The 24278-nt window shown below is 39.3% G+C and overlaps 1 protein-coding gene across 3 annotated transcripts in view; it reads right to left on the minus strand.

The window, feature by feature from the left end:
- Positions 1 to 21291: 21291 nt before the first annotated feature.
- The window catches only part of CLINT1 (clathrin interactor 1), a 66639-nt gene continuing 63652 nt past the window's right edge, over positions 21292 to 24278 (minus strand). Inside the window, exons 10-11 of one of the 3 annotated variants that reach the window (XM_061189919.1) lie at positions 24045 to 24249; positions 21292 to 23062 (exon numbers count right to left, since the gene is read on the minus strand). In XM_061189919.1, the coding sequence (XP_061045902.1) occupies positions 22716 to 23062; positions 24045 to 24249 (552 nt within the window). In that variant the 3' untranslated portion in view covers positions 21292 to 22715. The remainder of the gene's footprint in view (positions 23063 to 24044; positions 24250 to 24278) is intronic. The other 2 variants (XM_061189918.1, XM_061189917.1) reach the window with 2 other exon arrangements.

Genomic DNA, 24278 nt, shown 5'->3' on the forward strand with positions numbered 1-24278 from the left:
TCATTTCTAATTTTATTGATTTGAGTCCTCTCCCTCTTTTTCTTGATGAGTCTGGCTAAAGGTTTATCAATTTTGTTTATCTTCTCAAAGAACCAGCTTTTAGTTTTATTGATCTTTGCTATTGTTTTCTTTGTTTCTCTTTCATCTATTTCTGCTCTGATCTCTATAATTTCTTTCCTTCTACTAACTTTGGGTTTTGTTTGTTCTTCCTTCTCTAGTTCCTTTAGGTGTAAGGTTAGATTGTTTATTTGAGATTTTTCTTGTTTCTTGAGGTAGGATTGTATTGCTATAAACTTCCCTCTTAGAACTGCTTTTGGTGAATCCCATACATTTTGGATCATCGGGTTTTCGTTATCATTTGTCTCTGGGTATTTTTTGATTTCCTCTTTGATTTCTTCAGTGACCCCTTGGTTATTTAGTAGCATATTGTTTAGCCTCCATGTGTTTGTGTCTTTTACATTTTTTTCCCTGTAATTTATTTGTAATCTCATAACATTGTGGTCGGAAAAGATGCTTGATATGATTTCAATTTTCTTAAATTTACTGAGGCTTGCTTTGTCACCCAAGATGTGATTCCAGGATAGGAGGTTCTAGGAGATTCTAGGAGGTTCCCAGGTGTCGAATGTAACTCTGTCTTCAAATATTTTTTTTTTCCTTATCATGAAACAAAGTAATTGAGGCCTTATTAAAGAATAAGGGTAGCCTGGAGAATGTTCTGTGTGCACTTGAGAAGAAAGTGTAATCTGCTGTTTTTAGATGGAATGTTCTATAAATATCAATTAAATCTATCTGGTCTATTGTGTCATTTAAAGCTTGTGTTTCCTTATTAATTTTCTATCTGGATGACCTGTCCATTGGTGTAAGTCAGGTTTTAAAGTCCCCCACTATTATTGTGTTACTATCGATTTCCTCTTTTATAGCTGTTAGCATCTGCCTTATGTATTGAGGTGCTCCTATGTTGGGTGCATAGATATTTATAATTGTTATGTATTCTTCTTGGCTTGATACCTTGATCATTATGTAGTGTGCTTCCCTGTCTCTTGTAACATTCTTTATTTTAAAGTCTATTTTATCTGATACGAGTATAGCTACTCCAGCTTTCTTTTGACTTCCATATGCATGGAATATCTTTTTCCATCCCCTCACTTTCACTCTGTATGTGTCTCTAGGTCTGAAGTGGGTCTCTTGTAGACAGCATATATATGGGTCTTGTTTTTGTATACATTCAGCGAACCTGTGTCTTTTGGTTGGAGCATTTAATCCATTCACATTTAAGGTGATTATCAGTATGTATGTTCCTATTACCATTTTCTTAATTGTTTTGGGTTTGTTTTTGTGGGCCTTTTTCTTTTGTGTTTCCTGCCTAGAGAAGTCTCTTTAGCATTTGTTGTAAAGCTGGTTTGGTGGTGTTGAATTCTCTTAGCTTTTGCTTGTCTGGAAAGCTTTTGATTCCAATGTCTTCTATCGATGATTGTTCAGCAGTTAGTTGTGATTCCATTGCTCTTGCAAGAGGGAGTCCAAACTTACTTTTATATTTTCATTAAAACTAGTAGTTTTTCCTTGTCAAAAATAAGATAGTTCAATTACTGGCAGTCAAACTAGTGTTTTCAAATTGCCAAGTATTTCTAAATGCCCTTTATAGCAGTGTGTATATATATATATATATATATATATATATATATATATATATATATATATATATATATATATATATAGTTTTAAGTTGCTGATCTGTTGATTTCACATGCATTTTTAAAAATTTATTTTATTTATTTATTTTTGGCTGCACTGGGTCTTCGTTGCTGCACACGGGCTTTCTCTAGTTGCAGAGAGCAGGGGCTACTCTTGCGGTGTGCGGGCTTCTCATTGAGGTGGCTTCTCTTGTTGCAGAGCACGAGCTCTAGAGCACAGGCTCAGTAGTTGTGGTGCACGGGCTTAGTTGCTCTGTGGCATGTGGAATCTTCCCGGACCAGGGATCGAACCCGTGTCCCCTGTATCGGCAGGTGGATTCTTAACCACTGCGCCACCAGGGAAGTCCCTCAACTGCATTTTAAAAACCCTGCATTTGTACTCTCCTCCCTTCATGTTTACTGTTTTTGATATCATATTTTACATCTAATTGTTTTGTGTATCCCTTAACTGCTTATCGTGGATACAGTAACTCTCCTACATACAAACGTTCTGTTCTGAGAGTGCATTCATAAGTTCAGTTTGTTCGTAAGTCCAACAAAGTTAGCCTAGGTACCCAACTAACACAATCGGTTATATAGTACTGTACTGTAATAGGTTTATAATACTTTTCACACAAATAGTACATAAAAAACAAACACAGAAAATAAAGAAAACATTTTTAATCTTATGGTACAGTACCTTGAAAAGTACAGTAGTACAGTACAACAGCTGGCATACTGGGGCTGACATTGAGTGAACAGGCAAGAAGAGTTACTGACTGGAGGAGGGAGAGGAGGTGGGAGATGGTAGAGCTGAAGGATCATCAGCAATAGGAGACAGAGGGCAAGCTGCAGTTTCACTCACGCCTGATGTTGACGGCACAGGTTCTGGTTCCTTGCTGGATTCAATTCTATCTACCCTCTTGAAAAAAATGATCCAGTGATGTCTGGGTAGCAGCTCTTTTATTCTCATCATAGATGACACAGTAGCACTGGATTGCATTCTGAACAGCTGCTGCAACCTTTGTGTACTGTTCTACGTTTGGGTCCTGTGCCTCAAAAACTAACAGTGCCTCCTCAAATAAAGAAAATCCCCTTGCCATTTCCTGCATCGTGAATCTCTTCAGTTCTTCAGTTACTTCTTCTTCCTCTTGTCTCTCTTCGTCCTTTCTCTGGGCCTCCAGTTCCATCAGGTCTTCATTAGTAAGCTCCTCATGTTGCACAGCAAGTTCCATCGCTATCGCTTGGGGCTTCTCAGCAGTACCAGCTACACCACCGCTGCTTTTATGCTTGCTTCCGGACATCCTGGGCTTGAAATAAAGATACTGTATAGAGTACAGTACAGTAAAGTCCACAAAAGCACAGCCACTTATAGTGGATGCATGCACGTGACAACGTACACCAAACATGGGGAGTAACTTTCGTGATTGGACATGCAAACACAGGTTCGCATCTTTGAAAGTTTGCAGCTTGAAGGTTCGTATGTAGGGGACTTGCTGTATAGATAATTTTACTATTTTTGTCTTTTAACCTCCCTACTAGCTTTATGTGTGGATGATTTCCTACCTTTCCTGTATGTTTGCCTTTACTGGTGAGCTTTTTAATTTTATAATTTTCCTGTTTCTAGTTGTGGCCTTTTCTTTTTTGCCTAGAGAAGTTTCTTCTACATTTGTTGTAAAGCTGGTTTGGTGGTGTTGAACTCTTTTAGCTTTTGCTTGTCTGTAAATCTTTTGATCTCTCCATCAAATCTAAAAGAGAGCCTTGCTGGGTAGAGTATTCTTGGTTGTTGGCTTTTCCCCTTTCATCACCTTAAATATATCATACCACTCCCTTCTGGACTGCAGAGTTTCTGCTGAAAAATCAGCTGATAGCCTTATGGGAGTTCCCTTGTATGTTATTTGCTGCTTTTCCCTTGCTGCTTTTAATATTCTCTCTTTATCTTATTTTTGTCATTTTGTTTACAATGTGTCTTGGTGTGTTCCTCTTTGGGTTAATCCTGTATGGGACTCTCTTTACTTCCTGGACTTCAGTGACTGTTTCCTGTCCCAGGTTAGGGACGTTTTCAGCTATTATGTCTTCAAATATTTTCTCAGGCGCTTTATCTCTCTCTTCTCCTTCTGGGACCCCTATAATGCAAATATTACTGTACTTGATGTTGACCCAGAAGTCTCTTAAACTGTTCTCATTTCTTTTCATTCTTTTTACTTCTTTCTGTTCAGCAGCAGTGATTTCCACTACTCTGTCTTCCAGCTTACTGATCCGTTCCTTTGTATCATTTAGTCTACTGTTGAGTCTTTCTAGTATATTTTTCATTCAGTTATTGTATTCTTTATCTCTGTTTGATTGTTTTTTATATTTTCTAACTCTTTGTTAAAAACTTCTAACTTCTCTGTGTGTCCATTCTTCTTCCGAGTTCTTTGATCATCTTTAGATCATTGATCTGAACTCTTTCTTGAGTAGATTGCCTATCTCCACTTCACTTAGTTCTTCTTCTGGGGTTTTATCTTGTTCCTTCGTCTGGAACATGTTCCTCTGCTGCCTCATTTTGCCTAAGGTGCTATTTGGTTTTTTATGTCTGTGGTTAGTTACGTTTCTTGACCTTGGAGAAGTGGCCCTCTGTAGGAGAGGTCCTATGCATTCCAGCAGTACACTCCCCTCTGGACACCCAAGCAATATGCTCTATGGAGTCCCCCTAAGAGGGCTGTGTGTGTCCTTCTGTTGTGGCAAGCTAACTATGTGGGTGGTCTGGTAGGCTTTGTTGGCGCCTAGCCTGGTTGGTTGCCAGGCCCTGCTTTGTGTGGATGCTGCTGGCTGCTGGCTAGCAGGGCCTGGTCACTAGGCAGCTGACTGTTGAACCCTAGGAGGTCCTGGGGCTAGTGCTGGCTCACTGATCGGTGAAGTCAGGGTCCAGAAGACTCTGGGGCTGTTGCCCACCCACAGGTGGGTGAAGCCAGGTCCTGGGGTTAGTGCTGGACTACTGGCAGGCAGAGCTGGGTCCTTGAGTCTGGCTGGCTGCAGGGCTCAGGGATCCCAGAGGTAGTGTCAGATCACTGCAGGTAGGGGCCGGGGGAGGGGTCTGGTTCCTGGCACACAGTTGGGTATGGGATCTGGGGTGTCCTGAAGCTTGTGTTGGCCTGCTAGTGGGCAGGGCCAGAACCCAGCTGGTCCCACAGCAGGGTCTGGCCTGCTATGGGTGAGCTGGGTTCACAGGCTGTGGGATTGTGGTTTTCTTGTGCCTGGTGTCTGCCCCCTGGTGGGTGAGGCTGGTCCAGTGGCTAGTGCAGGCTTCCTGGAGGGCAGGGCTGGTGCCTGCCCACTGCTGGGTGGAGCTGGGTCTTGGCCCTCTAGTGGGCAGGGGCGTGTCTAGGGGTGGCTGCGGGCTCAGGAAGACTTTAGGCAGCCTCTCTGCTGATGGATGGGGCTGTGTCCCCACATTTTGTTGTTTGGCTTGAAGCACCCCAGTACTAGTACCTACAGGCTATTGGGTTGGGCCAGGTCTTGGTGCTAATGAGCTAGAGGGAGGATTCCAAGATAGTGGCCACCAGCAGGAGTGTCCATGCAGTAGATAGTTCCCAAATATGGCTGCCATCAGTGTCTATGTCCCCCGGGTGAGTTGCAACCAGCACCCTCCCCCACCTCGCCTCTCTGGTAGACTCTTCAAGACCAGCAGGTAGGTCTGGCCCAGGCTCCTATCAAATTACAGCATTTACCCTGGGTCCCAGTGCATGTGAGATTTTGAATGTGCCCTTTAAGAGTGAAGTCTCTATTTCCACCAGTCCTGTTGGACTCCCCAAATTAAGCCCCTCTGGCCTTCAAAGCCAAATGCTCTGGGGGCTCATCTTCTTGGTGCAGGACCTCCAGTCTGGGGAGCCCGACTTGGGACTCAGAACTCTCACTCCTGTGGGAGAACCTCTGCAATTATAATTATTCTCCAGTTTGTGGGTTGCTTACATAGAGGAATGGGACTTGATTATATTGTGAGTCTGCCCCTCCTACCCATCTCATTGTGGTTCCTTCTTTATGTCTTTAGTTGTAGAAGATCTTTTCTGGGAGGTCCCAGTCTTTTTTTTATCGATGGTTGTTCTGCAGATAGTTGTGATATTGGTGTGCTCGTGAGAGGAGGTGAGCACGCCAAGACTCAGGGTCTTTCTACTCTGCCATCTTAACCCCTGAATGTCTCTAAATGCCCTTTAAAAATCCTATTCTAAAGATGTCAATTCAAATATTCCCTTAAGAGCACCTTAAATCTAGAATTTCCACTTCTACTTTTATTTGGTGACTGGGCATCTCAATTCTATTTCTCAAATGCAAGAATCACAGGAGCAAATTAAAAATAGCCTAGAGCACATAATCTTTAGAAAACATTGCGGTACTCTTTTTGAAATGCATTTCCTAAACAAGTAATCCAAGACCATCCAACTGTACTGTGGCTTGCTCTTAATATGTCTTCCCATCCCTTGAGGAGCCTTCGTGTTACACTACTCCAAATCTGCTGGAATTTTCTGCCTTTGAGATTTTTTAAAAATTATTTAATTAATTAATTAATTTTTGACTGTGTTGGGTCTTCATTGCTGCACACGGCTTTCTCTAGTTGTGGCAAGCGGGAGCTACTCTTTGTTGTGGTGCACGGGCTTCTCATTGTGGTGGCTTCTCTTGTTGTAGAGCACGGGCTCTAGGTGCACGGGCTTCAGTAGTTGTGGCGTGTGGACTCAGTAGTTGTGGCTCACAGGCTCTAGAGCACAGGCTCAGTAGTTGTGGTGCATGGGCTTAGCTGCTCCGCAACATGTGGGATCTTCCTGGACCAGGGATCGAACCCATGTCCCCTACGTTGGCAGGCAGATTCTTAACCACTGCACCTCCAGGGAAGTCCCTGACTTTGAGATTTGGTTAATGTCCTTCTGCAAGTTATATCACCATTCCTGCAAAAGAAATAAAAGGTTTACTCTTCAGAATAGATCAGTTTTTATTCACTCTGTGGCTCATCTCCAGCTGGTAACCTTTAGAAAATGTAAATAGACTTCATAAACATTCAGTGCTTACTTAAAAAACATAATAGTTAACCATTTACTAGCGGTCTACTATGTGTGGCATCTGGGACAATGTGGTCAGAGATCAGGGATATGTAACAAAAAGCTGACAGTACATCTGTATGGCATGTACAGTCTTTAAATTAAAAGGTCTGAAATATTAATAGAGGAGTAATGAGGGATAGTGGAATAAAACTGGATTTGGATTCCAAAAACTTATCCTAGGAGACATGGCTTCACTGACAGCTTTGCTCTCTTAGAGCCTGTTTCCTCATCTTTAACAAGGGGATAATAACTGTTTTACCTTCTTAACTTAGGGCTATTGTGAATATCAGGGAGGAAATGAGTGTGAATCCATTCTGTAAACTAATATGCAAATGCAAGTTATGACTATTTGAAATATTCAACTTGTCTTTATAAATGCCCCTTAGATACCAAAAATTCATATCTTTCACATATAAATTCACTATTAATGTATTTCAGGTTCAACAATAAATATCAAACTCTTGCCATACAATTTTCCACTCAAGTTTTTAAAGTCCAAGTCAAGTTTTTAAACGGAGCCCTGTGATACTCTGTAATGACCTATATGGGAAAAGAATCTAAAAAAGAATAGATATATGTATATGTATAACTGATTCATTTTGCTGTACAGCAGAAACTAACACAACATTGTAATCAAATATACTCCAATAAACATTTAAAAATAAATAAATAAAGTGAGCCGTATGACAACCATGGCAATGAAAGCAAGCCATGCCTTTAGAATAAACCACCTCTGGTGGTCATAGTTCCCTCTGAGGAACTTTTGAGGACAGTGAAGTAATCACTTACCTCAGCCCCCAAAGCAACGATTATTTCTTTTAAACTTTTAAACTCTAGTACAAATTATTAAGAGTATAGGAGACCTTCAAGATGGCAGAGGAGTAAGATGTGGCGATCACCTTCCTCCCCACGAATACATCAGAAATACATGTGGAACAACTCCTACAGAACACCTACTGAAGGCTGGCAGAAGACCTCAGACTTCCCAAAAGGCAAGAAAATCCCCACATACCTGGGTAGGGCAAAAGAAAAAAAAAACAGAGACAAAAGAATAGGGATGGGACCTGCACCAGTGGGAGGGAGCTGTGAAGGAGGAAAAGTTTCCACACACTAGGAAGCCCCTTCACTGGCGGAGACAGGGGATGGCGGGAGGCGGAAGCTTCGGAGCCACGGAGGAGAGTGCAGCAACAGCGGTGCAGAGGGCAAAGCAGAGAGATTCCCGCACAGAGGATGGGTGCCGACTAGCACTCACCAGCCCAAGAGGCTTGTCTGCTCACCCGCCGGGGCGGGGCGGGGCTGGGAGCTGAGGCTCAGGCTTCGGTCCAATCCCAGGGAGAGGACTGGGGTTGGCTGCATGTACACAGCCTGAAGGGGGCTAGTGCACCACAGCTAGCCAGGAGGGAGTCCGGGAAAAGGTCTGGAGCTGCCTAAGAGGCAAGAGACCGTTGTTTTGGGGTGCGCGAGGAGAGGGGATTCAGAGCACCGCCTAAACGAGCTCCAGAGACCAGCATGAGCCGTGACTGTCAGCGCGGACACCAGAGACAGGCACGAGACGCTAAGGTTGCTGCTGCAGCCACCAAGAAGCCTGTGTGCAAGCACAGGTCACTATCCACACCTCCCCTCCCGGGAGCCTGTGCAGCCCGCCACTGCCAGGGTCCCGTGATCCAGGGACAACTTCCCCAGGAGGACACACGGTGCACCTCAGGCTGTTGCAACATCACGCCAGCCTCTGTCGCTGCAGGCTCGCCCCACATTCCATACCCCTCCCTCCCCCTGGCCTGAGAGAGCCAGAGGCCCCTAATCAGCTGCTACTTTAACCCCGTCCTGTCTGAGCGAAGAACAGATGCCCTCAGGCGACCTACACGCCGAGGCGGGGCCAAATCCAAAACTGAACCCCAGGAGCTGTGCGAACAAAGAAGAGAAAGGGAAATCTCTCCCAGCAGCCTCAGGAGCAGCGGATTAAATCTCCACAATCAACTTGATGTACCCTGCATCTGTGGAATACCTGAATAGACAACGAATCATCCCAAAATTGAGGCAGTGGACTTTGCGAGCAACTGTAGACTTGGGGTTTGCTTTCTGCATCTAATTTGTTTCTGGTTTTATGTTTATCTTAGTTTAGTTTTTAGAGTTCATTCTCATTGGTAGATTTGTTTATTGGTTTGGTTGCTCTCTTCTTTCTTTCTTTTTTTTCTGTTTTTTATTACTCTTTAATTTTTTATTTTAATAACTATATTTTGTTTTTTTCCTTCTTTCTTTCTTTTTTGCTCCCTTTTCTTCTGAGCCATGTGGCTGAGAGGGTCTTGGTGCTCCAGCCGGTGTCAGGCCTGTGCCTCTGAGGCGAGAGAACCGAGTTTAGGACATTGGTCCACCAGAGAGCTCCAGGCTCCACGTAATATCAGGCGGTGAAAGCTCTCCCAGATATCTCCATCTAAACGCTAAGACCCAGCTCCACTCAACGACCAGCAAGCTACAGTGCTGGACACGCTATGCCAAACAACTAGCAAGACAGGAACACAACCCCACCCATTAGCACAGAGGCTGCCTAAAATCATAATAAGGTCACAGACACCCCAAAACACACCACCAGATGTGGTTCTGTCCACCAGAAAGACAAGATCCAGCCTCATCCACCAGAACACAGGCACTAGTCCCCTCCACCAGGAAGCCTATACAACCCGCTGAACCAACCTTAGCCACTGGGGGCAGACACCAAAAACAACAGGAACTACGAATCTGCAGCCTGTGAAAAGGAGACCCCAAACACAGTAAGTTAAGCAAAATGACAAGACAGAGAAACACACAGCAGATGAAGGAGCAAGGTAAAAACCCACCAGACCAAACAAATGAAGAGGAAATAGGCAGTCGACCTGAAAAAGAATTCAGAATAATGATAGTAAAGATGATCCAAAATCTTGGAAATAGAATGGAGAAAATACAAGAAACGTTTAACAAGGACCTAGAAGAACTAAAGAGCAAACAAACAATGATGAACACCACAATAAATGAAATTAAAAATTCTCTAGAAAGAATCAATAGCAGAATAACTGAGGAAGAAGAACGGATAAGTGACCTGGAAGATAAAATAGTGGAAATAACTACTGCAGAACAGAATAAAGAAAAAAGAATGAAAAGAATTGAAGACAGTCTCAGAGACCTCTGGGACGACATTAAACACACCAACATTCGAATTATAGGGGTCCCAGAAGAAGAAGAGAAAAAGAAAGAGACTGAGGAAATATTTGAAGAGATTATAGTTGAAAAGTTCCCTAATATGGGAAAGGAAATAGTCAATAAAGTCCAGGAAGCGCAGAGAGTCCCATACAGCATAAATCCAAGGAGAAACACGCCAAGGCACATTAATCAAATTATCAAAAATTAAATACAAAGAAAAAATATTAAAAGCAGCAAGGGAAAAGCAACAAATAACATAGAAGAGAATCCCCATAAGGTTAACAGCTGATCTTTCAGCAGAAACTCTGCAAGCCAGAAGGGAGTGGCAGGACATATTTAAAGTGATGAAAGGGAAAAACCTACAACCACAATTACTCTACCCAGCAAGGATCTCATTCAGATTTGACGGAGAAATTAAAAGCTTTACAGACAAGCAAAAGCTAAGAGAATTCAGCACCACCAAACCAGCTTTACAACAAATGCTAAAGGAACTTCTCTAGGCAAGAAACACAAGAGAAGGAAAAGACCTGCAATAACAAACCCAAAACAATTAAGAAAATGGTAATAGAAACATACATATTGATAATCACCTTAAATGTAAATGGGTTAAATCCTCCAACCAAAAGATATAGACTGGCTGAATGTATACAAAAACAAGACCCATATATATGCTGTCTACAAGAGACCCACTTCAGACCTAGGGACACATAGAGACTGAAAGTGGGGATGGAAGAAGATATTCCATGCAAATGGAAATCAAAAGAAAGCTGGAGTAGCAATTCTCATATGAGACAAAATAGACTTTAAAATAAACATTATTACATGAGACAAAGAAGGACACTACATAATGATCAAGGGATCAATCCAAGAAGAAGATATAACAATTGTAAATATTTATGCACCCAACATAGGAGCACCTCAATACATAAGGCAAATACTAACAGCCATAAAAGGGGAAATCGACAGTAACACAATCATAGTAGGGGACTTTAACACCCCACTTTCACCAATGAACAGATCATCCAAAATGAAAATAAATAAGGAAACACAAGCTTTAAATGATACCTTAAACAAGATATACTTAATTGATATTTATAGGACATTCCATCCAAAAACAACAGAATAAACTTTCTTCTCAAGTGGTTGTGGAACATTCTCCAAGTTAGATCATATCTTGGGTCACAAATCAAGCCTTGGTAAATTTAAGAAAATTGAAATCGTATCAGTTATCTTTTCCGACCACAATGCTATGAGACTAGATATCAATTACAGGAAAAAATCTGTAAAAAATACAAACATATGGAGGCTAAACAATACACAATTTAAAAACCAAGAGATCACTGAAGAAATCAGAGGAAATCAAAAACTACCTAGAAACAAATGACAATGAAAACATGACAACCCAAAACCTATTGGATGCAGCAAAAGCAGTTCTAGAAAGGAAGTTTATAGCAATACAATCCTACCTCAAGAAACAAGAAACATCTCAAATAAACAACCTAACCTTAACCTAAAGCAATTAGAGAAATAAGAACAAAAAATAACCCCAAAGTTAGCAGAAAGAAAGAAATCATAAAGATCAGACCAGAAATAAATGAAAAAGAAATGAAGGAAACAATAGCAAAGATCAATAAAACTAAAAGCTGGTTCTTTGAGAAGATAAACAAAATTGATAAACCATTAGCCAGACTCATCAGGAAAAAAGGGGAGAAGACTCAAATCAATAGAATTAGAAATGGAAAAGGAGAAGTAACAACTGACACTGCAGAAATACAAAGGATCATGAGAGATTACTACAAGGAACTATATGCCAATAAAATGGACAACCTGGAAGAAATGGACAAATTTTTAGAAAAGCACAACCTTCCAAGACTGAACCAGGAAGAAATAGAAAATATGAACAGACCAATCACAATCACTGAAATTGAGACAGTGATTAAAAATCTTGCAACAAACAAAAGCCCAGGAGCAGATGGCTTCACAGGCGAATTCTATCAAACATTTAGAGAAGAGCTAACCCCTATCCTTCTCAAAGTCTTCCAAAATATAGCAGAGGGAGGAACACTCCCCAACTCATTCTACGAGGCCACCATCACCCTGATACCAAAACCAAAGATGTCACAAAAAAAGAAAACTACAGGCCAATATCACTGATGAACATATATGCAAAAATTCTCAACAAAATACTAGGAAAGAGAATCCAGCAGCACATTAAAAGGATCATACACCATGATCAAATGGGGTTTACCCCAGGAATGCAAGGATTCTTCAATATACGCAAATCAATCAATGTGATAAACCATATTAACAAATTGAAGGAGAAAAACCATATATGATTATCTCAATAGATGCAGAAAAAGCTTTTGACAAAATTCAACACCCATTTATGATAAAAACCCTCCAGAAAGTAGGCATAGAGGGAACTTACCTCAACATAATAAAGGCCAAATATGACAAACCCACAGCCACCATCGTTCTCAATGGTGAAAAACTGAAACCATTTCCACTAAGATCAGGAGCAAGACAAGGTTGTCCACTTTCACCACTATTATTCAACATAGTTTTGGAAGTTTTAGCTACAGCAATCAGAGAAGAAACAGAAGTAAAAGGAATCCAAATTGGAAAAGAAGAAGTAAAGCTGTCACTGTTTGCAGATGACATGATACTATACATAGAGAATCCTAAAGATAACTAGAAAACTAGAGCTAATCAATTAATTTGGTAAAGTAGCAGGATACAAAATTAATGCACAGAAATCTCTTGCATTCCTATACACTGATGATGAAAAATCTGAAAGGGAAATTAAGGAAACACTGCCATTTACCATTGCGAGCAAAAGAATAAAATACCTAGGAATAAACCTACCTAAGGAGACAAAAGACCTGTATGCAGAAAACTGTAAGACACTGATGAAAGAAATTAAAGATGATACAAACAGATAGAGAGATATACCATGTTCTCAGATTGGAAGAATCAACATTGTGAAAATGACTATACTATCCAAAGCAATCTACCGATTCCATGCAATCCCTATCAAACTACCAATGGCATTTTTCAGAAAACTAGAACAAAAAATTTCACAATTTCTATGGAAACACAGAAGACCCTGAATAGCCAAAGCAATCTTGAGAAAGAAAAACGGAGCTGGAGGAATCAGGCTTCTGGACTTCAGACTATACTACAAAGCTACAGTAATCAAGACAGTATTGTACTGGCACAAAAACAGAAATATAGATCAGTGGAACAGGATAGAAAGCCCAGAGATAAACCCACGCACCTATGGTCAGCTTATTTTTGATAAAGGAGGCAAGAATATACAGTGGAGAAAAGACAGCCTCTTCAATAAGTGGTGCTAGGAAAACTAGACAGCTACATGTAAAAGAATGAAATTAGAACACTCCCTAACACCATACACAAAAATAAACTCAAAATGGACTAAAGATTTAAATGTAAGACCAGACACTATAAAACTCCTTAGAGGCAAACATAGGCAGAACACTATGACATAAATCACAGCAAGATCCTTTTTGACCCACCTCCTAGAGAAATGGAAATAAAAACAAAAATAAACAAATGGGACCTAATGATACTTAAAAGCTTTTGCACCGCAAAGGTAACTATAAACAAGACGAAAAGACAACCCTCAGAATGGAAGAAAATACTTGCAAATGAAGCAACTGACAAAGGATTAATCTCCAAAATTTACAAGCAGCTCATGCAGCTCAGTATCAAAAAAAAAACAACCCAATCCAAAAACGGGCAGAAGACCTAAATAGACATTTCTCCAAAGCAGATATACAGATTGCCAACAAACACATGAAAGGATGCTCAACATCACTAATCATTAGAGGAATGCAAATCAAAACTACAATGAGGTATCACCGCACACCAGTCAGAATGGCCATCATCAAAAAATCTACAAACAATAAATGCTGGAGAGGGTGTGGAGAAAAGGGAACACTCTTGCACTGTTGGTGGGAATGTAAATTGATACAGCCACTATGGAAAACAGTATGGAGATTCCTTAAAAAACTAAAAATAGAACTACCATAGGACCCAGCAATCCCACTACTGGGCATATACCCTGAGAAAACCATAATTCAAAAAGAGTCATGTACCACAATGTTCATTGCACCTCTGTTTACAATAGCCAGGACATGGAAGCAACCTAAGTGTCCATTGTCAGATGAATGGATAAAGAAGATGTGGCACATATATACAATGGAATATTACTCAGCCATAAAAAGAAACGAAATTGAGTTATTTGTAGTGAGGTGGATGGACCTAGAGTCTGTCATACAGAGTGAAGTAAGTCAGAAAGAGAAAAACAAATACCATATGCTAACACATATATATGGAATCTACAAAAAAAAAAAAAAAAGGTTCTGAAGAACCTAGGGACAGGACAGGAATAAAGACACAGATGTAGGGAATGGACTTGAGGACACAGGGAGGGGGAAGGGTAAGCTGAGACGAAGTGAGAGAGTGACAGTGACATATATACTCTACCAAATGTAAAATAGATAGCTAGTGAGAAGAAGCCGCATAGCATAGGGAGATCAGCTCGGCGCTTTGTGACCACCTAGAGGGGTGGGATAGGGAGGGTGCGAGGGAGATGCAAAAGGGAGGAGATGTGGGGATATATGTATATGTATAGCTGATTCACATTGTTATAAGGCAGTAACTAACACACCATTGTAAAGCAATTATAATCCAATAAAGATGTTAAAAAAAAAAAGTATAAAGTGTTTGTGCCTTTTTAAAGGGGGGGATTGTGACTCCTTTGTTTAAATTGAAGTATAGTTGATTTACAATGTTGTGTTAATTACTGCTGTACAGCAAAGTGCATCTGTTATACACATATATACATTCCTTTTTTAAAATATATATTTTTTTCCATTATGTTTTATCATGGGATATTGAATATAGTTCTCTGTGCTATTCAGTAGGACCTTGTTGTTTATCCATTCTATATATAAAAGCTTACATCTGCTAACCCGAACCTCCTACTCCATCCCTCCCCCAACCCCCTCCCCCTTGGCAACCACCAGTCTCTTCTCTATGTTAGTGATTCTGTTTCTGTTTCATAGATAAGTTCATTTGTGTCGTATTTTAGATTCCACATATAAGTGGTATCATATGGTATTTGTCTTTATCTTTCTGACTTACTTCACTTAGTATGATAATCTCTAGTTGCATCCATGTTGCTACAAATGACATTATTTTGTTCTTTTTTATGGGTGAATAGTATTCCATTGTATATATGTACCACATCTTCTTTATCCATTCATCTTTTGATGGACATTTAGGTTATTTTCATGTCTTGGCTATTGTAAATAGTGCTGTTATGAACATAGGGGTGCATGTATCTTTTTGAATTATATATTTATCCAGATATATGCCCAGGAGTGGGATTGCTGGATCATATGGTAATTCTAATTTTAGGTTTCTGAGGAACCTCCATACTGTTTTCTACAGTGACTGCACCAACTTACATTCTCACCAATGGTGTAGGAAGTTTCCCTTTTCTCCACACCCTCTCCAGCATTTGTTATTTGTAGACTTTTTAATAATGGCCATTATGACTGGTGTGAGGTGGTACCTCACTGTAGTTTTGATTTGCATTTCTCTAATAATTAGCGATGTTGAGCATCTTTTCTTGTGCCTGCTGGCCATCTGTATATCTTCTTTGGAGAAATGTCTATTTATGTCACCTGTCCATTTTTGAATTGGGTTGTTTTTTTGTTGTTGAGTTGTATGAGCTGTTTATATATTTTGGAAATTAAGCCCCTGTTGGTCGCATTGTTTGCAAATATTTTATGCCATTCTGTAGGTTGTCTTTTGGTTTTGTTTATGGTTTCCTTTGCTGTGCAAAAGCATGTAAGTTTGATTAGGTCCCATTTGTTTATTTTTGTTTTATTTCTATTGCCTTGGGAGGCTGACCTAAGAAAACATTGGTACCATTTATGTCAGAGAATGTTTTGCCTATATTCTCTTCTAGGAGTTTTATGATGTTATGTAATATGTTTAAGTCTTTAAGCCATTTTGAGTTTATTTTTGTGTATGGTGAGAGAGTGTGCTCTCACTTCACTGATTTACAGGCAGCTGTCCAGGTTTCCCAACACCACTTGCTGAAGAGACTTTTTTCCCATTGACTCCTTTGTCGAAGATTAATTGACCATAGGTCTGTGGGTTTATCTCTGGGCTCTCTATTCTGTTCCATTGAACCATATGTCTGTTTTCATGCCAATACCACACTGTTTTGATTACTGTAGCTTCGTAGTATTGTCTGAAGTCTGGGAGGGTTATGCTTCCTGCTTTGTTCTTTTTCTTCAGGAATGCTTTGGCATTTGTGGGTCTTTTATGGTTCCATATGAATTTTAGGACTAGTGAATTCTAGTTCTGTGAAAAATGTCATGGGTAATTTGATAAGGATTGCATTAAATCTGTAGATTGCCCAAAGCGCCTATTATTACCATGTCCTTGCTTATCTCCCCAGTCCCACTCCTTCTACATCAAGCTCTGGACACACCCTACTAAACTTCTGATGTTTCTTGTCCACTTGGGGTGTTCACATGTGTAGTTCACAGGGCTGGCTCCTTCTCATCATTCTTCAGATCTCTGCATGCATAAACACATGGAAGAACATGTGGGTGGTGGTCCTCTGGTTTAGTGGCTCATTACCACATTGTAGTCTTGTTTCCTAGCTGGGAGTGTTTGGACTTTCTACACTTTTATCTTGACTGTTTTGTGATTGTTTTCCTAGATTTAAATTTTTGATGACTGAGAAGTGAAATATCATGAAAAAAATCTAGGAATACTGAAACTCAGTCTACTACCTAATATTTTAGCTACATTTTAGAAAATACAGTCCAATAAAACTGGTTTATAAATTACCAGACACAAAAGATCAAATCTTCAACACTTCATTCATTAACAAAAGCTGATTCTGTGACTACTATATGCATGTTTCCAAAACAGAGCTCTTCTGATATGGGAGGGAATTCTGCCTAGGATTTCCTTCCTATTTCCATGATTAAAACTCTGCCAGGCATACTTACTGAAGGCTGACCATGGTGATCAGTTACTGGAAATCTGTTTTGGGGACCCTGCACAACAATCTTTGCAAAGCTACTTTTGGTTAATTTGTTTCTGACACACCTGTTCTGTATTTATCAGAGCGAGGTCATTGTTCCATAGGTTATGACAATGAAGGGAGCTGATGTATATAAGGACAGAGCTAGCTACCGCCATTTCATGAAGAGGATGGAAATCTTGCTGGATTCCTCCACTGTTAGGGATAAAATTTATCTTGGATTCATAAGGAACACTATGAATGTGGATGCACTATTTCTATAGCCATATCCTTCTGTGAAGTATTTGACAGAGAACAGTGTACAAAGTTGCCAGGCCCCCTTGCAAACAACTCAGAGGCCTTCAGGTTTGACCCGTTTTACTCTCTCTTCTCAAAGGACAGAAAAGGAGGTTCAAAAGGTTTATAATTCACCAAGCACTCAGCACCCAGTCTCTCAATCTAAGCTTTCCTAAGAAAACCTAAAGTGGGTAAGAAACTTACTTCTTCATAATTATAAAAAGCATTAAATATGCACTATGTATCAGAAGAAATAATGTTGAAAACTGAGCAAGAGCTCTGGTGTCACCAATTTTTAATATTCAGGGTCCAGAGAGCAAGTTCATGACAGGCATTTTGCTTGTGACTGAAGTGAAAGGCAAAACTAAATTTTTTGTACCTCAAGCAGATCACCTTATAAACAGAATAAATCAAGTAAATGGATACATAGTTACTAAGAAATACTTATCTGTTAATTCTCAACAGACAGGAGCAGTTACCCGTGGCCTGAGGACAACTGGGGCACCCTGAGACCCATTCAGGGGACCTGTGAGGTTCCACCTTTTCCAACCACATATTTCCGAGGCCGGACTTTTTTCATGTATTTCCACCAAAACAACATGGCACAGCAGATCGAATGCAGAAGCAGGTAAGAGAATCCAGCTGTATTCTACTAAGCCAGGTAATAAAGAGATTTTCAGAAATGTAAAACAATGCCACTCTTCTCACAGATTTTTATTTTGAAAAAGTTTTTAATAAAATTGTAAGTTGGCAGGTGATGGGCTTGTTACTATAAAACCAATTAATATTTTTAAAGTTTCTCACCTTTTATTTGTTAGTATTAACAGATATGACCCACATAAACAAAAGCTCTTTGGGGTCCTCATTAGTTGTTAATGGCATTAAGGCGTCCTGAGGTCAAACTGTTCCATATACCAACTCTAAGCACTCTTACCTCAAATGGAAGAAATGTGCTTGGAGCATTTAAAGAACACAGATGGACAGTTCAGAAAAATCAAATGGAAATGTAGGGTTCCATAGTCCAGGACTCAGTTATTTAAAGTAATGACATTTATGATTTTTATTTTTTTGGCCGCACCGCACAGATTGCAGGATCTTAGTTCCCTGACCAGGGATTGAACCCCAGGCCACCGCAGTGAAAGCGCCGAGTCCTAACCACTGGACCTCCAAGGAATTCCTGACACTTGTTTTAAAGGGTAACAAATGAAAATTATGTTTGCTCATCAGGACTTTCAAATCCATTCAAAATCCCTGGGAAACTAAGCATCTGAATTGGCTGCATGCTGATTCCCCCCCGCACTGGGGTAAGCCAGTGCAGTGTGAAGGGGTGCTAGGAGCTACTTATTATGTCTGTGAGAGCAGTGCATTAGCAAGGCTGCCATTTTCATAGAAGGAAGACACATAAGAATTAAGGTCATAATGAGTTAAAAGTGAACATAAAATCCTCTTTTAGGGACTTCCCTGGTGGTCCAGTTGTTGGGACTCTGTGCTTCCACTGCAGGGGGTGTGGGTTTGATCCCTGTTTGGGGAACTAAGATCCTGCAAGCAGCCAAAAAAAAAAAAGAAAAAGAGAGAAAATAATCCTCTTTTATGTTTTTGTTTTTTTAGTTTTTATATCAGATTGCTTCTCTGGATATTAGAATAACAAGATCTTAGTCAAGAAAATTGCAAGAAGTCAATAGAAAAATTGAGATCTCTACTGCTTCTAAAAGCTGAGAACATTCTGAGGGTTATTTGTGTGGCAAGTCAAGAGCTCACTATCATAGTTCTCTCCCTCACATCTGCACTAATGTGGTAAGTATAAGTGAGTCAATACATTCACAAAGCAGCTCGTTTACAATTTGCTTGTCGGTTAAAAAAAGAAAGAATTAAATACAGGCAGACAGGAAAATCCTCAATTAGAAGTCAGCTTAATAACAGTCTCTCAGGCTTTTATTTTTAAACTTTTTTTTTTTTATTTTTGGCTGCACTGGGTCTTCGTTGCTGCGCACAGCCTTTCTCTAGTTGTGGCGAGCAGGGGCTACTCTTCATTGCAGTGTGGCGGCTTCTCTTGTTGCAGAGCACGGGCTCTAGGCGTACAGACTTCAGTAGTTGTGGCATGCAGGCTCAGTATTTGTGGCTCGTGTGCTCTAGAGCACAGGCTCAGTAGTTGTGGTGCACGGGCTCAGTAGTTGTGGCTCACGGGCTTAGTTTTTGTACAACACGTGGGATCTTCCTGGACCAGGGCTCGAACCCGTGTCGCCTGCATTGGCAGGTGGATTCTTAACCACTGCGCCACCAGGGAAGTCCCTCTCAGGCTTTCTTAACTACACACTCCTTTTAGGAGTATGAGGTTTTTGGGTTTGCTATGCAGATTAAATGACATGCATATGAAACGGTTAGCACAGTGACTGGCACATAGGAAGTTCCTGATATGTAAGCCCATTTGCATAAATAATAAAAATGAGAGGTAGAGAAACATTTACAGCATATATATGTCAGTGCTGCTGATCTCACTTACTTTAATTATCCAACACTTCCAGATTTTAAGTTATTTTTAGAAAAAAAGTATTAGGGCCCAGAAAAGATCAATTGATCAAGGTGTCACACAGACAGTGAGGGGTTGAAATGGGATTAGGTCTGTCTGCTTCCAAGTCCATGCTCTTTCCACAATGCAGTGTTGTCTCCCAGGAGAGCTGAAACACGAAGCCAGTTTATTTCAGAAATCTATTTACTGTAAGGTGTGTTCTGTGCTTAGGACAGTTAGCTTTATTTTACTGTTTCAAAAATATTTGAGAAGAAAAAAGTATTAACCCTTCCCTCCCAAATATTAACCCTTCCCAAATATAAGTAACTATAGGCCTCAACTTATTAGTGACTAGCTCCTAACCAACAGCATTATGGGTTTCAGGCAATTTACTTTAAACAAAAAAGTAGACATCCCAAGTACTGTACAAGAACACTGTATCTATTTATGGTTCCTGAAGATCATATCAGAGAAGTAAAAAACATTTTAAGAGGGAAAAAAATGAATCTGGAATGGCAGGGGAGATTCACACATTATATGTAAATTGCAAGAACAGTAACTAATTCCCCTTCTCTCCCCAAAATAGTAGGCAAAATGAAAAACAGATACAACAGAGAAGCTATTGAAAAAGGAAAGAGGTACAGGATGGGCAAAAGGGAGCCCAACAGATTATTAAAGAAGAGTATTTTCTTGCCAGCTCCAAACTATTTTGGGGTATTCAGACCTTTCTTTAGGTATCACTTAATAACCCCTTCAGAGACAAGTCATTAAATTGAATGGAACCCCAATGAGGCAATTTTTGTTTTCCTCTTTCATGGGCTCTGAAACAAAAAATACTGGTAAGATAGCAGACTGTATGTTGAGGTACAGTAATAACTAAGGTAGGGGTTCCCTTCTGTCTTCAGAATACAACATTGGAAGAAGGCATAGTAGTAAAGAAAATGCTTTAGAAATAAATCAGTTTTATTAGAAAGAAATTTTAAACACGAAAGTTTAGAAACAAAATATTTATTTCCTTTAAGAATCATACATATTTGAAAAGGTGATGCCATACCTCTCAATTTAAAGAAAAAATTCATTTAAGATTGCGGGTTTTAAATATCAGTGAAGATATTCTCCAGGCTGCCACCAGAGCCTGGCTTGATTGCTCTGAAGTAACAACACTTGAAAGCTCCTATTCTTTGAAACTAATTTAAACACATTGAATTGTTGAAAGATTAAAAACCACAGTCAGCTAATTACACTCTCTCTCATCTCTTATTCAGCAAATGAATCACTTTTCATTACCACTTAGCTGAAGTACATGAATTTCTGCCTAATTAGAAATGTTGTAGATGGAACATTAGCAAGAATGGAGCAGGTCAGGATATCTTTGCTGCTTCATTTTTAATTCCTAACAGCAGAGTCTGATAGGAAGGGATAGAGAAGTCATTAAATAATTTTAAATTATTTATAAAAATTACTTTGCCCAAATTATAATTATTTTTTCCCCAAACGGTCTCAAATGTCTAACACAATGAAAGAAAAAGCAGTTCAACATTGATTTTAATGAACATTTTAATGTTATGTATAACAGAACTATATTTTGAATACAATGGAAACAAAGTTTTATCAATTTAATTAAAAAAATTTCAACACAAAGTGGGGAGGTAATAATTTGATGCCTATATTATAGTATTTATTTTAAAAAATATTCCCAGCCTGAGGGTGAAACAATTTTGCATTCCAAACTCTAGAATCATGATTTTCATGTGACCTTAATGCAGAATTACAGCAGGAAAACAAAAACATTTTAATTAATTTCCTTTATTTGCCATTAAATCAATAAAATCTTTGACTGCTACAGGTCTCCTTTAATAATATATATATTTAACTCCTCTCTATTGGAACCATATTGCTAATGCCATATTATATACACTCAAAACCAAAACAATACTGTATAAAATCTAAAAGCCAACATTGTTGAGTTCTAACATTTATATTTAAGGTCTTAATGGATTTTTACCCTTTTCAATTTTTTGAAAAGACACCCCAAAAAAAAATAAATATTTTTCTTTTTGACTGTTCCTGACTATTACATGGTGACTACAGGGATAAACACAGAAGGAAGCCTTGCCAAGTTATCACTGCAAAGTGTAAATAATGACTGCTAAGAACAAATAAAAATACTGGAGGTTTTTTTCTCTTTTCTTTTAAAGGAAACCATAGAGCAGTCCTGAAAAAAATATTTTTCCGAGTTCTGCACAGGATAATTATAGCAGAAGAAATGGGAAAATCCCATAGCTATCACCAATTGCTTAAAGAGGTTTTGTTACAATAAAAATTTGGATAGTATAATAGCTGTATTGCTGGAACATTAGCAAAAGTATATACATTCCAGTTACCTTTGATTTAGCCATAATCACATATGTATGCCTTTTTTGGACAAAAATATATATTTTTATAAAAAACTGATCATCCAACTTTAATGATTTCATATATGGACTCAAGAGTGGTAGTAAAAGGAACAGACCCAATTGTGACAAGGCGATTCAGGGACAGAAAAATCAAGTTCTTCAGGAAAAGAAAAGTATAAAATTAGAGATTCAAACACATTTATTCAGCCCTATTCTAGTATTCCCACATATTATGATATCAAAATGGGCTCCTCAATTTATAAAGGCTTTCAGTGGTCTCACTACCCCATTTGTGGTCTAGTCTCACTGGGAAAAATGATTCTGACTGCCTCATCTGAAGCGCCCTTGCCTGGCCATCTGAAATACTAGATATTTCGCTTTTATAAAACAACCTTTTTGGTTCTTAATGTAGGTTTATTTTAATTAATTGATGAAAGAAAGGGAAGTTGACTAGCATTTTCCATCCCAACATCACCTATCTGCACCACTAAAAATCCTTCATTCAATCTGCTCCTTTACAATCTCTTATTTGCTAAAGTTGGCGAAATTTGCAAAGGCATCTTGCTTGGGTTGCACAGTTCCAGAAGTCATGGCTAAGTTGGGCATGCCCATTCCCATTGTGCCTGTCAGGCCCATCCCAGCAGTTGACATCCCTATGTTCATGTTCATGCCCATCATGCTCTGGTTCATCATTGGACTATTTCCAAGAGGGGCCATTCCCATGGTGCCAGTCATCACACTGGGCATGCTCATAGGCATGGGTCCCCCCATCAGAGGGTTAGTTTGGGGCCGGACAGGAAGCATGTTCGATGGAGAACTGAGGTTTACAGCTCCGAAACTTTGGGTCATCACATTCATAGGCTGTTGCATATCTAACAGAAGAAAAGAGACAAAAGAACTTTATCACACTGAATTCTTAGATTCACAGAGCAGAAAAATAATACAATTTTCCTGACCATCAATTCTTGTAAGCTCCAATAAAATTACTTTATAGTGATTTTTTATAAGAGAAGTCAATTAACTTGTATTGTTTACTCTTGAGAAATATTCAGTGGCTGTTAGCTCTGATTTCCCCAAGATGTAGCAACAGTAAGAGTGGGCTGGCGGAAGACATCAGGCACTTTAAAACCATTCCTATAAAATCTATTACTGAATCCGACCTAACAAGTTGTCAAGAGCTACTGTGTATCAAAAACCTTAAAAAGTTTATATCCTTTGACTCGCTCTATTTTTAGAACATTATATTAAGGGAACAAATCACAAGTAAAAAGATTTATACAAAACCATGGAGTTATTTATAATAGGAAAAAGCTGGAAACAACTGAAATAACCAACAATAGAGGAACTGCACACTAATATGATGGATAACTATAAAGATCCAAAAATCATGCTTTCTTTCTTTAAGAATATTCAACAGAAAAAACAATAATGTTGAATATGAACTGTAAGAAACAAAATATAGACAGAATGATCTCAAGTATTAAAAATGTGGTTAGAAAAGATGGACTATGAAGAAATATGAATTAATGGTGATTATCCCTGGATTATGGAGTTCAGATGATTTTTGTTTCTTGACGTATCTGCCTATATTAAAAATTTTTTCTCAACAAATACTTTTATTTTAGTGATCAGGCTCCCAAAACTCACCACCATACAATAAATGTTACCATGTCAAGAGCAGAATACAAAGCAATTCAATGTGCCAGGAGGGATACCAGGTATTACGTGAAAAAAATCTTAAGTGAATACACAGTTGCTTTCAGTACAGTTTTATTTCATGGCTTGAAGTAGTCCTGGCATAAGGGCAAAGGATTACAAGTACACAAAGAAATGGGATGTCTTGCAGTAACTTACTCTGTTGCTGAATCATTGTATTGAGCGATGGCTGCTGGGGTTTGGAAGGCTGCATACCAGGTAGTAAGTTGTCTAGGCTGATGTTTACACTGGGGTCAGACCAAGTAGAGGGCAGGGTTTTGCTGACTGACTTCTGGACCATATCTGTATTCTGATTATAGAGAGGATTAGGCTTCTGCAGCACTGTGCTAACATTTTGCAAAGGCTGGAAAATAGAAAAATGCTCTAAAAATT

The sequence above is a fragment of the Eubalaena glacialis genome, chromosome 4 (genome assembly GCF_028564815.1).
Source record: "Eubalaena glacialis isolate mEubGla1 chromosome 4, mEubGla1.1.hap2.+ XY, whole genome shotgun sequence".
Classification (NCBI taxonomy): Eukaryota; Metazoa; Chordata; class Mammalia; order Artiodactyla; family Balaenidae; genus Eubalaena; species Eubalaena glacialis.